Source organism: Sarcophilus harrisii, chromosome 2 (genome assembly GCF_902635505.1).
Source record: "Sarcophilus harrisii chromosome 2, mSarHar1.11, whole genome shotgun sequence".
Taxonomy (NCBI): Eukaryota; Metazoa; Chordata; class Mammalia; order Dasyuromorphia; family Dasyuridae; genus Sarcophilus; species Sarcophilus harrisii.
This window is the reverse complement of record NC_045427.1, coordinates 336440396-336456178: the sequence shown is the minus strand read 5'-3', so window position 1 is coordinate 336456178 and position 15783 is coordinate 336440396. Positions and strand designations below refer to the sequence as shown.

Sequence of the window (15783 nt, the reverse complement as noted above, 5' to 3'; positions counted from 1 at the left end):
TATATATTATAATACACCCTTCAACAAGGGCATTTATTAAAACTAGGCAGACTTTTAAAAGCCATATTTTACAAATTACATGGCAGTTTGCTGAAATATGAAGAGAATAAGATCCCACAATGCTAAATGTGTAAAAATAGTATATTTTATTTGTTTCAATCAGCCAAAATCTGGCTTTTCACTCCCTTACCCTTTCTCACAACTTTTTTTTTTCTCTTTGCCTCCTATTTCCTATTGAATGAAAAGCATTTCTGCACTGAACTGTGCATCTTGCATGTGTATATTCTTTCTTCTTTTGACCAGTTCAAAGAAAAGTGAGAATTGAGTGTTGACTGCTGCTCCCCATCCTCTCCTTTTTTGTAGGGAGTCTACTAGCCTACTTATGGCAAATAATTTCCCCTTATCTTCCTCCAGTGTTATTTTCCTTCCCCTTTATTTTCTTTCTTTTCTTTTCTTTTTCTTTCTTTCTTTCTTACTCTCTTTTCCTCTCTCTCTTTCTTTCTTTCTTTCTTTCATAAACCAGTGGCAAGTATCCAGGGAATGATGTACTTTATTTGTCTTGTTTTTTTGTTGTTGAGGTAATTGGGGTTAAATGACTTGCTCAGGGTCACACAGCTAGGAAATGTTAAGTGTCTGGAGGCCAAATTTGACCTCGGGTCTTCCTGACTTCAAGGCTGGTCATTATCCACTGCACCATCTAGCAGTCCCCTTCCCTTCTCTTTTCATTCTTTATCAAGATCAACAAAACATAACACGATCACTCCCAGCCAAAGGTTTGCCTTTTAAAGGCTGACAACTGACAATAGTCTTCAAAGAATTAAGAAGGAGGCAACATACTGAACATTTGTTGGACTCAGGCTGAGGAAGATCTGAGTTCAAATCTTACCTCAAACACCAACTACCAGAGCTATCTGTGAAATGAAGGGGCTGAACTTGACCTTTTTATTTTCCTGCTCTAAATATGTCATTCTCACAATGGAAAATGGTGAGTATGAACAAACTGCAACATTAAACAAATGAGGAACTGCAAAAAAGGAACAAGAGTAAAAGGATTCCAACAGGAAAATTTATGACAAAACATTTTCAGCATCACAGATAATAGAAACAAAAATTTGAACACTAACATCACAGGCCCTGATGTGACATAAATGAGGTATAAATGCCACTGAAGAGAAACATTTGTAGGAAATGCATCTTAATTATTCCAAACATATGTAAGATAAGTGCTAGATGCAACAGCTGGTCAAGTGCTGACCTTCGAGTCAGAAACACCATGGGCATGTTGAGAGCAAAAGGGCCATTAGATGGCCTGGTGTTCTCTTGGTGTCAGGATACCCTATGGTCCTTCAATGACCCCTCCCTGAAAATGGTGAACTTGAAAGAACATGGACAAAAGTGGGGTAGGTAGATAAGCCTGAGATCAGCACTGCCAGAGAGAATAGCAACATTAATAGATCACTGACCCAGCTGAGCAGAAGATTCAGCTGAATAGGAATCAACTGCCAGCTCGTGAGTGTGTATATATGAGCTCACACATGCAAGCGCTCACACATCTTAAATAGTGCCTACAGATGGACAATGAGCTGCACCAGAATAAAATAAAAGCGAGATTGACAGAATTTAGGAAATTATATGGCATTTTCAATAAATAAAACCTGATCCTTCATGTAAAAATGTGTTGTCATACCACTATTCTCTCCTAAAATGGTGGCATGAAATAAGAGAAGTTTGGCCTTTGAAGTCAGGAATCCCTAGGTTCAAAGATTTCCCTCTGAAACATGAGTTCTGAGACCATGAGTAAGTCACATAATTCCTCAGTGCCTTAACACAACTCTCTGAAAACTTAAATTGCAGACAAGTTGCTAATCTGCATCAATGAAGGGACTTTCCACATAGGAAACTCCCCACACATGTCCAGACCAAAAATAAAATCTAATGATGCTATGTGACTGTAAATTATAAAATACTTTAATCTTTAAAAGATCAAAATTATGCATGGGGAGGTAATCTATGACCGATTATTAGCAATGACATGTAAAAATATAGTAAAAGGTATTACATAAACATATCATCATAAAGATGATGATCATGTTGAAAGATTGAGGTGCGAAATATTACAAGACCTAATTTCTAGATCTTTGGATAGATAAGTAGTTGGGTATTACAGTGGATGAAGAGCTAAGCCTGGAATCAGGAAACTCCAAGTTCAAATCTGTTTTCAGACATTAGTAGCTCTGTGATCCTGGGGCAATACATTTAAACTTTTTTCCTCACCTGTAAAATGAGAAAAACAATAGCACCTACTTCCCAGGGTTGTTGTAAGGCTCAAATAAGATACTAATTATAAAGAGTTTAATAGAGTACTTGGTCCATAATTTAGAGTTATATAAATGTCAAGGACTATTGGGAAGAGAGATGGAACTAAGACAAAATAAATCTTTATCTCCTTAAAATTTTTTTTAAATTTTGAATCAAGTCAATTAGTAAGCCCAAGTCCTTTCCCAGCAGAAATATGTATTCCCATGCAGAAATAAAGATATTTACCTCTATTTTTTTTGTAAATAATCATTTAAAACTTAAATGCAAAATAAGAAAAAAACAAAATACAAAAAAGAAAAAAAAAGAAAAAAAATTTATCATGTGCCCAGCAAAACATCAGAGAGGATTCAAAGTATGTAACAATAAATTTCCATTTCAAGAAAGCATATATTATAATAACATAGTAATAATATAATAATAAAAATAGAAGACATTTTATTCATGACTGTCCATTTTTTCTTTGCTTTCTTCCAAGTTCTTTTAATTTTTTTACTAAAAGCTCTTTATTTTCAAAATATATACACCTAACTTTCAACATTCATCCTGGCCTAAATTTTTTCCCTCCCTTTTCCCCACCTTCCCCTACATGGCAAGTAATTCAGTATATGTTAAAACATGTACAATTCGGAAAAAAATGATAAAGAAAACAAAATGCAAGCAAACAACAACAAAAAGTGTGAAAATATTATGTTGTGATCCACAATTAGTTCTCAAAGTCCTCTCTCTGGGTGCAGATGGCTCTCTTCATCACAAGATCTTTGGAACTGGCCTAAATCATCTTACTGTTGAAAAGAGCCACATCCATCAGAATCAATCATTATCTAATCTTGCTGTTGCCATCTACAATGATATCCCAGTTCTGCTAACTTCTTGTAGGTTTTTTGTTCTTTGCTTTGCACTTTTCACTTCCTCCTTTTTTCCCCTCTTACCTCCCCCCAAATAGGCTACAGTTAAGCACAGATATATTTAAACACACACACACAAAATGCATATACATATGCATCTAAACCAGTATTAGTGAGGCTGACATATAATAGAGATTTCTCTATGATTGAATCTTTATGTCTGACTTTGAGATCAATGATTATAGGATATTTACCTTTTACTACCATCTTCATAAACCAATTTAAAGTCATGAAGGTAGAAGCAAAAGACATTAAACCAACTTAATTTATAATATGAATAAAAACCTTTTTTAAAATTCTAAAAAGTATACTTGTGCCTATATGTAAGAGATATAAACAAGACAATTATTTCATCTCATCAGTTTATATAATGCTAATTTTCTAAAAAGGAACTGACTGGCCTCACCTTTGGTGTTGTTTTTCTGTATTGGTCACCTCCATCAAGTATATCTTTCAGGACTCTCTGCTTAAGAAACTCATACTCTTCTGAGTTCAAGTGAATAGACTCCAACATTCTTCCACAGGCTAAACACTGTCCACTGTTAATAATAATAGTATTTTGTTAAGTATGACAAAGTTCAGGAAGGGAATTACTCCAGTGGAGAATTCCAGAACTGTAGCCAAAAAGGAAAAACAAAATACAATATTATGCAAATCAATGTGACTTTTTGGTCTCAGACAGCTTTTTAGTTACCAAATTAGGTTAACTGAAGTCATCCATAAAGGGCAAATAGATATTTACATAATCGTTTTTACTAAAACAGTTATCGGAATTTGCAACTAGAGGGAAATTAAAACTAAGTCCTCAAATCAGACAAAACAGAGATTAAAGTTGTACTATACCTTATAACAGGATATGTAGTTATTTTAAATCAAAAAACTGGTTTATGCATTATTGTCTTTATTTTTGAATTGATATATTGGTATGTATGATATATGATATGTTGTTTTAATATATGATACAAAGCTTTATTTATTCCCAAACTAATTTCTGGGGAAAAAAAAAGTTTTAGTAAAATAAGTTTAAAGAGCTAGTGAAACTGATTGTATGTAATACAACATTATACTCTGGTACTCTTCAACTAGTCAATTGACATGGCAGAGAAAGAGAAGATCAATGAATTGGGCAAGCAACAAATGACATGCCAGATGTTTATCAGTACTAACATAGCCCAATGTTTTTGAGATCTTTTTTGTTGATATTCAAGGTTATTTTCATTTACTACATAGTAATAATTGTGTAAACTGCTCTTTTGGTTCTGCTCTATTCATTGCCTTTTTCTATGTCTTCCCATATTTATTTGAATTCATATTCATCATTCCCTAATGATGCAGAATTTTCTTAATTTCTGAGTCACTGAATACTCACTTCCCTTTTTCTTTTTTTGCTTTTCAAAATAGTGTTTTCTCCTTGTTTTCAATAAACTTGGTAATGGGATTATAAGTATGATCACATAATGGTTTTGTTGATTGATTCCGTGTTGCTTTCTTCACTAGAAGCTAATTAGCACATTTATCTTCACAAGTTTTTTCATGTAACCATGTTTGCTAATATGATGAGTCAGAGACAATTTCAGGGTTGTTTATTCACACTTGTGATTTTATATAATCTTTAGAAGTTTGCCAATAGTTTTGAATTTTTATTCTCTTTTATATCCCAGATCTGTTCAGTAATCCCTTTATAACTTTGCACTGCAGAACTTAGTTCTTTAGGATTCAATTTCTTCAATTACAAAAGGAGAGCTGAACTACATGAACTCTTAAGGTCCCCACTAATACTAAGATTTATGATGGATTTCTTTGTTTACAGTCTGTGGGCTACTGTGTAGTAAATGGAAAAGAATTGTTAATTTTATAGATTTGAATAGACTGACATAAAATTTTATTGGAGAAATTTCCTACCAAGATTTCCCCAGTTAATATCTTTTATTTTAAAATGATTGCATATTAAATGCTATATAAATGTGTGTATATATGTATATATACATACATAAAAACTATACACATACATATATAAAATGGTATATAAATATATTGTAGTGATTATTAAAATTATATAAATGCTATATATACTTGCCATGATGAACATGAGGATGATATTCCTTATGGAAATATCTAATTCTTAACAGTACTGGAGAACTTCACTGTAGTTTTGTCTTTTTTTTTTTCCTATAAGGGTTTCCTTTTATTTCCTTTTTTAAACCACTACTCTTTTCTAGGTATATTTGTTTTTTCTGGTAATGCAGGAGAAATTGGGCTTATTCATATATAACTGTAATGGGCCAGAATTCTGGAGAAATGTACTTGAAGCAAGGATTCTTATACCAAGGTGTCAATTCAGTGAATTCAGTGGAATTGATAAGATAACGGTTATCTAGTTTAGCATGGTGATTAATAGTTTTCTAGTTGAGTATGATTGATTTAATCCTAAAACAAAGTATTAAACTCAGTGGAATTAATATAATGATTCTCTAGTTTACATGTACTTAGTATAGTTCTACAAGTTGACACCTATTCTACAAGATTGACACCTACGATTATGTAGTTATAATAGAGTATATAAGAGCTAAGAGAACTGGGAGGGAAGATAGACTTCAAGATAGAGACCTTTCTGGTGGCTCTCCTGCATTTCCCCCACTGAAATCAAGATCCATTCCAGAGGGCCTCCAAGAAAGCTAGCCAGGCCCCAAGTGATGGAGACAAACTGTGAAGGAGATAATAAAGATTTTTGACTTTATTTCTGACTATCCTTGTGGTGATTATTCTGTTGGAAACAAAGCTGGTCTTGAGACCTTTAGAAAGCTAACCAGAACATTACATGTACTCACCTCTGCCATGATACCAGAATCCACAAATCACTTCCAACACTGCCACTAAATATCAATTCTTTCTCCCATTTAAAAAAAAATTAAAACAAATGTCTTAAAGACTTTTAAAAATAAAGTTCTTTTACCTCTTATGAATGATGACAGATTCTCCTTTCCATTTTTTCTCAGGAATACTGAAAAAGGATAGCCAAAAGAGAGTCAGATTTATATTTAGCCACAAAATAATATAATTCATTTAGAATTTAAGCTCATTGACATATAATTATCTTAAATTTATGACATACTAGTAAAGTGATCAAGTGATACAGTGCAAAGAGTACTAGATTTGAAATCTTTTAACTTCAGTTCAAATCCCAGTTCTATTATTTTCCCTGCTGTCAAAGGCACCACCATCTTTACAATCTCCTAGGTTAATAACTTAATAATCCTTGACTCTTCACTGTCTCTCACTCCATATATCCAACCAATCCTCTTGCTTCAACTTCACATTTCTCTAATCTGATCCTTTCTCTCTATTCACATGGTCACCAACTCAATTCAGTTCCCATCTAGATTGTCCTAATAGCCACCTAGATGGTTTTTTCCATACTTGAATTCTCTCACCACTCTGATCTATATATTATATGATGCTGCCAAAATAATTTTCCTTAAAATAAATCTAACTATCCTACTTGGCCCCTACTAGTGATTTCCTATCATCTCTAGGAACAAAAATAAAAACCTGTTTAGTTTTTAAAATCTTACAGAACTTGACCACAAATTGCCTTTCCAGCCTCAATGGACATTATTCTCCCTTCTGTACTCTGCAGGTAAACTAGTATTCCTTCTTTTCCTCAAACACAGCGTTTTATCTCCTGTCTTGTGTGCCTTGATACTAGTCATTCACAAAGTATAATTCTCACCTCTAAGACATATTTAGAATATACTCTTTTCTTCCTCCTACCCTCTCTTGTTCTGCATAAAGCCCTTGCTAGTCCTCCCAAGTGCTAGTGGCCTCCCTCACTTAACTACTATGTAGATATTATAACCTTTATATTTATGCGGTATTTTTATGTGTACTTGAATATCCCATTAAAAGATAAGATCTTTAATGACCAGCAGGATGAATACAGAGAGGAATGGCGAGACTTACATGAATTGATGCTAAGTGAAATAAGCAGAACCAGGAGATTATTATATTTCAACAACGATACTGTATGAGGATGTATTCTGATGGAAGTGGATTTCTTCAGCAAAGAGAAGATCTAACTCAGTTTCAATTGATCAAGGATGGACAGAAGCAGCTACACCCAAAGAAAGAACACTGGGAAATGAATGTAAACTGCTTGCAGTTTTGTCTTTCTTCCCAGGTTATTTTTACCTTCTGAATCCAATTCTTCCTGTGCAACAAGAGAACTGTTCGGTTCTGCACACATATATTGTATCTAGGATATACTGTGACATACTGAACATGTATAGGACTGCAGAAAAGGACTGTATAGGACTGTAGAAAATGTATAGGACTGTAGAAAAATATCCATATATTTATTTTAAATAACAATTATACTGTATTGATTAGTTGTTTTATACTTTAACTAATACATAAACTACTAGAACTGATTTCCATACTTGTTGCCACTTGTTACCAGTTTTCTTCAGTTTCCTATAACATGGTTTATTCCCACTTCTCCCACCTCTGCTTTCTTGAAGATTGCCAACAATCTCTTAACTGCCAAATCTAATAGCCTTTTCTCATTTCTCATTCCACTTGATCCCTGTCTCCATCTTTCTATTCTCTACGTATTTATATAAGCAGTCTTTTTAAATTTCCTCTACTGGAACATCTACTATGTGTGGGTAATTCAAAAGTTCTCTATTAAACCCTCCTCTTTTTCCTATCTCCAGTGATTTCACAAGCTTAAATAGATCATTTATCAATACCAACTCCAAAATCTATAAATCTACACATAATCTTTATTACGAACTACTCACTAAACATCTCCAACTTCCTTTCTCATAGGAATCTCAAATTTGTCATTTTCAAAATCAAATTCATCTAACTATTCCCTAAACCACTGTTCTGAACACCTAACTTTTAACAATTTAGAGTCATCTGCCTCGTCTCCATCTAAGCCTGTTTCTTTGGATAACTCGAAATTGCTCTCCAGTGATAAAATATGTACTTCTTAAATGTAAATATATATGTGCACATATAATATGAACAAATATATAAAGATGTATAAATGAAAATGATTTTTAAGACTATCCTTCCTCCTTCCCTTCCTCCCTCCCCCCGTCACATAAACTTTATTCCTCTGCATTTGCCTCTCAGCAAGGTCTCTCAATGCATCCTGGATCATCACCAGTAGTCTTAACTTTTGTCTTGTCACTGGATTTCTATGATTTTTGTTCTATTTGCTTACGACAAACAGATCTTAAATCACTCATCGCATATTCCTCTGTCAGCCACATAAGATTAGTAATCATTGTAGCCCTTATACAATCTCCTAAGCCCCGTTCTTCCATCTTCCATGCCTTTGTACAAGTGATTGCCCATATTTAGAATGTACTCTTTCCTCATTTGTTTCATATCATCACTTTTTTCAAAGCACAATTTAGATATTGAATCCCACCATCAGGCCTTTTCTAACCTTTCTAAATATTAGCACTCTCACTTTGACATTCCTTATATTAATGTTGTAGTGGGATACTCTAAAGATTCTACTGCCTACTGTCCATTTCAAAGCTGTTTCAACAAACCACACTGAAATTATGACATATAACCATATAAACTGTGAAGTATCCTAGCCACTAAACCACTTAAGAACTTGAGAAATTCAAGTTTCAGCCAAATTCTACTTTCCTTTTCCTTTCACTACAAGCACCTGAGCTTAAAAAGAAAACAAAACAAAAATCAATCACCTTTAAACTCAAAGTTGGATGAAGTGGATAAAGAGAAAGGAAAAAAAGGTAGAAAATGCACTACTTAGTTCAGATTATATATGTTTTCTAAATGTTTTGGTTTGTTTTTTAAAAATCACAACTTACCTCTCAAACCATATTTTTATACTCTGGGCAAAGGGTTCATTGGGATACATTTGATTGTTTCTTAGATATAAAAGGATATCTAAGAGTCTTCTTTCAAATTCATTATTCTTCACACCTTTTGCAAAATCAAAGAAAGCTTGAAAAGTTTCCCAATTAGGAATTATTCTATGGTTAAGCATTTCAAAATAGAGATTCCAAGCTAAGTTCATTTCTCGGTGAAGAAGAGCTCCTTTGATACAGTCACCATAATTCCTTTTTGAAGGAGACATGATTTTTTTGATGTCTTCTAATAGGATCAGGGTCTCTCTCCACCTATCTGAATGAATTAATCCCTGGATGAGAAGGGTATAACCTTCATGTTCGAGAGTTTTGTACCTGGTTTTCATAATTTCATAGACATCAATAATCTCTGCTGTCTGTCTCTGAGAAACACACAAAGTCAAGTACCCAATAAGTAGCTTATAGTCCACAATTCCATTATTTTTCCTGGCTATCCAAGATAGCAAGGACTTTGCAATATCTATAGAGCAGTTATATTTAATCATCTGCTCCATCATCCAATGTTCAAAAATGTTTTTTTGTTCAAAATTTTCCTTTACTTTTTCCCATTCTTCTGAATTCAAAGGTTTCGTTGGGAGTAACACAGGGCTACTAGAGGGAAAACAGTGTTGTTGATCTTTCTTATATCCAAGTATCTCCGATTTCTTCTTTGCAGTTCCAGCTGAAAATAAAGGATGCCTACTTGTATCCTTATCACTCTTATTACTAGATATGGCCTTGGAAATCAGGAAATTAGTTGCTTTGATATTTCTCTGAAATGGTAAAGTAAAAGAAAAATATCTCTGCTCTTTCTTACTGAAATGGAAGTAAGAGTATAAAACAGAAAATGTCCAGTTCCTGGGACTTGATCCAGGATACAGTCTGTTCTTCCAAAGCATCTGCAAACTTCGACAGAAAGATAAAAGGAGAGTCATCATGCAAAATGGAAAAAGCAATCCAGGGACTATCTGAATACAACAAGAACAAGAGAATGAAAATGGAACCAATTTTGAGGAGACAGATATTTAGTTTCTCAATGAAAAAGCAAGTTAATGTCCTTTCTTTGTAAGGCAATTACAATATGTCAAACTATAGAGAACATGATCTCTTTCTAGGAACAAAGAGGCAGTTAGATCCAAGATACAAGTTAGTATATATCTTAAAGCTAAGGTTCTTCCAGGTACTGGAGAATCCAGAGCTGCAAATGGACTTAGAAGTCACCTAGTCCAATGCCTTCATTTTACAGATGAGAAAACTGAGGCTCAAAAAGGTTAAATAACCTTCTGAAGATCAAACAAGTGGAAGCCGTTCAGTCTATGTCTGTCTTCTGACTCCAAATAAGAGCTATTTTGTTATAAGCCAGTCAGAGAACCTTAAAAAAAACAAAAAAAAAAAAAACAATATTAGTACCTCATCTGGAGTTACAAATGGCATTTAATCGAGGTAAATCACAATATTCTTACAAAAGGTTCAATTCAAACATTCCTTTCTTGGCTATACTACTTTGGGATTTCTCTACCATGTCCTTGGAAATTCATTATTATTCTTCATCATCATCTAAGATCTCATCAACCTTGCATCACTAATCCACTCACCACTAATCTTAACTTTTGATTGGAAGGAAGAGCCATGAATGTCAAAATTCCATTTAATGAAAAAGATCAGTCCAGGAAAGTTTCCCTGATTTCTCTAATGTGTCTTAGAATGGGCTACTACTTACCCTCCTTCCTCTCCCTCCCGTTCCTTTTATGTGTTGTCTTTTTCTGTTAGATTGTAAGCTCTTTGAAGATAGGGACTGTCTTTTTTGATTTTGTATCCCCAGTTCAATGTTTGGCACATAAGTGTTTAATAAATGTTTATAGTTTATTTAGAGGGGGCAATACAAAGCTGGATAACAGACCTTGTTTGAGAGCTTAGAGTTCAGTCTCTTGGAGGGGAAAAGCTAATAATAATAATGTTTATTTAGTACTTAAGGTTGCCAAAGCACTTACATGTTACCTCATCTGATCCTCACAATAACCATTATTATGTAATTAGGGGCCCACCAGGTTGAGTGCCAGACCTTAAAAAAGCTGTCACTTGCTGGGAAACATCAATCTTGGACCAAAATGGATGCCCATAGTCAGTTAATCAACCAATATTTATAACGTATCCATTACATGCCAGGAATTATGCTAAATGTTGAAAATACAAAAAGAATCATACAATTCCTATTTGCAAAGAGCTTATTACTAAATGGGAAAAGGGAGAAAGACAACACAAAAAAGGAGAAAGAGAAAACAATTACATATATGGACGGATAAGAATAAATATAAAGCAAATATGAAGTTTACAAGATTGTCTGGAAGAGGGAATAATAGCAGTTGGATAATCAGGAAAAATTTCATAAAGAAGGTTGTGTACAAGCTCCATTTTGAAGAGAATGATATGAAGGGGAAAAAAAAAAGAGTATATTCTAGGTATGGGAGTCAGCAAGTACAAAGGCAGATATGAGAGATCGAGTGCTGTGTATGAGTAACAGTGCCAGTTTGAAATGTAGAGTGCAGAAGTGGTCCAATAAGCTAGGAATGATAAATTAGATTACAGTCGTAAAAAGCTCTAAAAGCTAAATAGAGTTTCTATTTCATCCTAAAGACAATAGGGAGGTAATGGATTTTACCTGATAGGAATGTGATGGTCAAATCTGAACTTAAGTTAAATCACTTTCATAATAGAATTGGAGGATGGACTGGAGTGGTAAGAGGTGGGAAGATCAATTAGGAAAGAAGGAAACAAGTGTTTACTTTGTGCTAGGCACTGTGTTAACCATATTTACAAGTATTATCTCATTTGATTCTTATAACCCTGGGAGATAGCTATTTTATTATCTCCATTCTATACTTTTGAAAACTGAGATAAATAGAAGTTAGGTGACTTATCCAAATTTACATAGCTATTACATTTTTGAGGTTAATGGACTCCAATAAAAAGACTACAGGCAAAGACCAGGTCTTTGGCAGCTAGGTGTGCAATGACAGAGAAAGCTGAATTACTGTAAACAATCTGGAAGCCAAGCTACTTCCAGTTAGAATTTTAAGTGGATCCTTTGATTTTGATTATCCTTTTGTTATCCTAAGCAGACCTTTGTTGCAGTATGCCTTGGATGAATTCCTCCTTTAATGCCTTGCATTGATAAACCCTACAATTACTGTCTTTGATTCTATGTTTGTCCCCATTGAAGGCATTTGACAATATGACTGAAAACTTCATGCTAAAAAGAATGGAAGAAAACACACAGACCTCTTTCACTCCACTGGTGACCTGAGAAAACATGACACCGTTGTCTACTGTCCAGAACATGGGCAAGCATGCCATCATGAAACTGATGTACTATTCTGATGAACCACTATACTGGGCAACCCAATTTTGACATAATTTTCCATAAGTCCTTGTGAGATCTACAAATGTTATATACAGACCTCTATTCTGCTCCTGGCATCTCTCTCGGAGTTGTTGGGCTGCAGACATCATACTGATAATGAAACTGACATGCATTGCCAGAGCTAGTTCAGTGTCTGAGAAGCTTCAAAGCAAAAGTGTGGGAGAGAGGTATTAGACTGACTACCAAACTGAAGGTCTATGGAGCTGTTATACTGGCTTCATGCTGATATATAAGCCAGAAAACTGAATCAATTTCATTTAAATTATTTTAGGAATATTCTGGAGATCACTTGGCACAGGATAAGATACCAGATACTGAGGTTCTTTCTTGAACTAAATTACCAAAGCATTCCAACTCTACAAGCAGGGAGAACAGCTCTGCTTAGCTGGCCACACTGTTCAAATGCTAAATGTAAAAGTACTATTTTATGGAGAACTCACAAGGCAAGAGCTCATAAAGTGGTCAGAACTCCATGAAGAGTCTTAAGAGATGGTCTATAAGAGATGGCCAAATGGTTTCCTACTCCAGCTCATTTTACAGATGAGGAAACCAAGGCAAATAGTGATGTGAGAAAGATTCCTTTCTAGATTCCTACCCCCTCCTAGTTAATAATGTAAATTACCCTTTGACTCACAAATCCTGGTCCCTTTGAATTCCAATAGAAGATCCAAACCTGTCCCAGCCCCACCCGGATCTGAGCCAACTTTGGGGCTATACCCAAAAGCCCCTGGAGCTAAGTCTCCTATCATAAAAGGGCCACGCTGGAAACCCCTGTTCCGTAGAGATTCCAAACATGCCAGCCATGTGAGGACCCTCTGTCCACTGGACCCTCTGGTCCAGTGCCCTCCTTCTCTACCTTCACCTATCTCCTACTTCTAAACTCAATATAATCTCTTTTATCAATCTAGCTCTCTGGCTAATAAATCTTTTATTGGGGACTCACGCCTACTAGACCTCATTTACCGCGAATCCAAGGGGTACAGGAGCTTTGCTTGACATCCTGTACCCTAAACCTGCCACTAGACCTTAACTAAACCTTAATTTCATTTAGGTACCCCAAATCTAGACCTCAACAATAGGATTAAATAATTTGCCCAAAGTCACATAGCTTACAATTGTTTGAGTACATATGGGTCTTCCTGAATTCTGGACAAGTACTCTATTTACTTCAAGGCCTAAGTAAAAAACTTCACTAAGTGGAGTTAGCAGTTAAGAAAAAGTTGGATATTCATTCTTCTTTAACTCAGTTCCACTCACTCCTGTATCACAACAATGTGATTTTTGAAGATTTTTTAAAATTATCTCTAAAACAAGGGGTTTAGGATAAATCTTAGGAAGTAAATCATAGATTTAAAGCTGGAGGGAACTTCAGCAGTCATCTAATTACACACACACACACACACCAATTTTACAGATGAGGAAAGAGGTCCAGAAAGGTTAAGGCAGGGATTTATTATTAGGAGTGTTAGTTTCACTTTACATTTAAAGTAAATAAACTCAAAGAGATCAAATGATTTTCCTAGGCTTCAGCCTGTTACATCAAAATTGAGATATGGATTCAAAACTTTCTAGACTTCGTTACCCATTGGGGAACCTTATATAAAACCCGTTCTCAGCAGATACTGATGTTTCCCCCCAACATTTAAGAGAGTCCCTGCTGTCCTTAAGCAAAAAGTTGGGGGAAGCTTTTATAACTATTAAGAACTGGGCTCTTCTAGCTTCGAAATTAGGGAGGAAGATTTTTTTTTTTAATTTAAAGATCAATTCACATCACACAATACGATTCTACGAGAGCTATAAATTACCTGACAAAGTACTAAAAGGGGAAAAAAAAAAAAAAAAAGTAGGAACCACTGCCTCAGGGGACTTTAAAAATAAATTCTGAGAACCACCAGACTCCAAGTGCATGCAGATGGTGACATCTAGTTTTGCCTACTACATGTGCTTGTAAAGAGTTCCCCACCCCACCCCCCCCCCTTAATTTCTTAACGGGCACATGGGGAGAGAAGAGAAATTTTCATTTAAACAAAAAGTCAGAAACGCATTAACTACCTTTCCCCAAAATGCCTCGCAATCCAATCCCAGAGCATGGAAGGAGTAAATTCTAAGTATTATGCAAGACTGGGACGAAAAAAATCCATTGTCTGCCATCACACAGCTTCCCCTCCCCTTCCCTAGCGAACAGAGGTGGATGACTGAGAACTTGGTGTCTCCTTTCCTATCAGCGAACGACGGTCCCTACAACCCACTCCATCCCCACCAAAGAGGAATTCGCCGTTAAGGGGCGGGGGGCGGCAGTCGTGGAGCGGCGCGTACCCATTTCAACCGAACTTCTTTTAGCTTTTTAATTTTCTTGACCTTTCTCTGTTCTGCTGTTAGCTTTCGGGCAGCATTGGCCTCTTCGTGCGCTTTCTGTCTTTTTGCAGATTCTGTCTTTAGTGACGATTAGGAAGCTACAAAACACGAGAAAGAAAAAAAGACGCCTATTCTTTAAAAGAAAATCGCAAAGAGGCTGGCTGACACTTACTGCGAGCCGTTAGAAGAAACAATCCATCCCACTTGTCTCTCTCCTTCAGAAAGAACCCTGCGAATGAGTAACTAACTCCCCGGGGGTCGGTTAACTCCCACATGCCTCTCCGCTCTCACTTCCGCCCGTACCTAAAATGGACAATCAGCGTCAACCTCCTTCCTGGAGCCCGCCTCCTTTCCCCGCCCCGCCCCCTTCCCAAATGACTACGGTGGCCTGCTGGGGGAACTCTAGAGAGGGAGCCACCGGGCAGCCGTTGATGAAGAGCCACGGCCGGAGGCACGGCGCAGGGATTCATCTATGGATTGGAAAGAGGTGCTGCGGCGACGGTTAGCAGTCCCAAACTGTGAGTGCGAGGAGTGACAGGCACGGAGGAGGCGGGAGGTGGGAGCGGGAGGTGGGAGCGGGAAGGCCGCCGCCTTCTGGTGGTCCTCGGGGAGCCGCCGTGGAAGAAGGGCGAGCCTGGGCTTGGCGCGCGCCACTCGGCGCTTCCTGCTCTCTTTCAGTCGAGGAGGGATAACTGAGCCGGACCCGCAGTTGCTAGGTGGCGGGTTTTCAGCAAGGTCCGTGGGAGGTGGACCTTGAGCTTTCTCTGCATAAAAACCAGTTGCTTTCTACGCAGCGTCTGTGTTTCTATCCCCAGCGCCCTTTAAGCACCGGGAGCTTATGCAGAAGTCGAAAAGAGACAGCCCGGAAAGCTGTGTTCCCTTTTTCCAG

General features: G+C 36.3%; 2 protein-coding genes across 7 annotated transcripts in view; one reads left to right on the top strand and one right to left on the bottom strand.

Annotated features, from left to right (window-relative positions):
• PRORP (protein only RNase P catalytic subunit) overlaps positions 1-15253 on the bottom strand; it is a 35940-nt gene extending 20687 nt beyond the window's left edge. For 2 of the 5 annotated variants that reach the window (XR_004232052.1, XM_012549316.3), the window contains exons 1-4: positions 15067-15198; positions 9080-10490; positions 6178-6225; positions 3631-3763 (exon numbers count right to left, since the gene is read on the bottom strand). Coding sequence is in view for 4 of the 5 variants with exons in the window: in XM_012549316.3 (XP_012404770.1) it covers positions 3631-3763; positions 6178-6225; positions 9080-10056 (1158 nt within the window). In the remaining variant the exon portion in view is untranslated. Of the gene's footprint in view, positions 1-3630; positions 3764-5831; positions 5928-6177; positions 6226-9079; positions 10491-14855; positions 15029-15066 lie in introns of those variants that run through there. The other 3 variants (XM_031952933.1, XM_012549319.3, XM_031952934.1) reach the window with 3 other exon arrangements.
• The window catches only part of PPP2R3C (protein phosphatase 2 regulatory subunit B''gamma), a 31830-nt gene continuing 31246 nt past the window's right edge, over positions 15200-15783 (top strand). The window contains exon 1 of one of the 2 annotated variants that reach the window (XM_031952935.1): positions 15200-15412. In XM_031952935.1, the coding sequence (XP_031808795.1) occupies positions 15367-15412 (46 nt within the window). In that variant the 5' untranslated portion in view covers positions 15200-15366. The remainder of the gene's footprint in view (positions 15413-15783) is intronic. The other variant, XM_031952937.1, reaches the window with a different exon arrangement.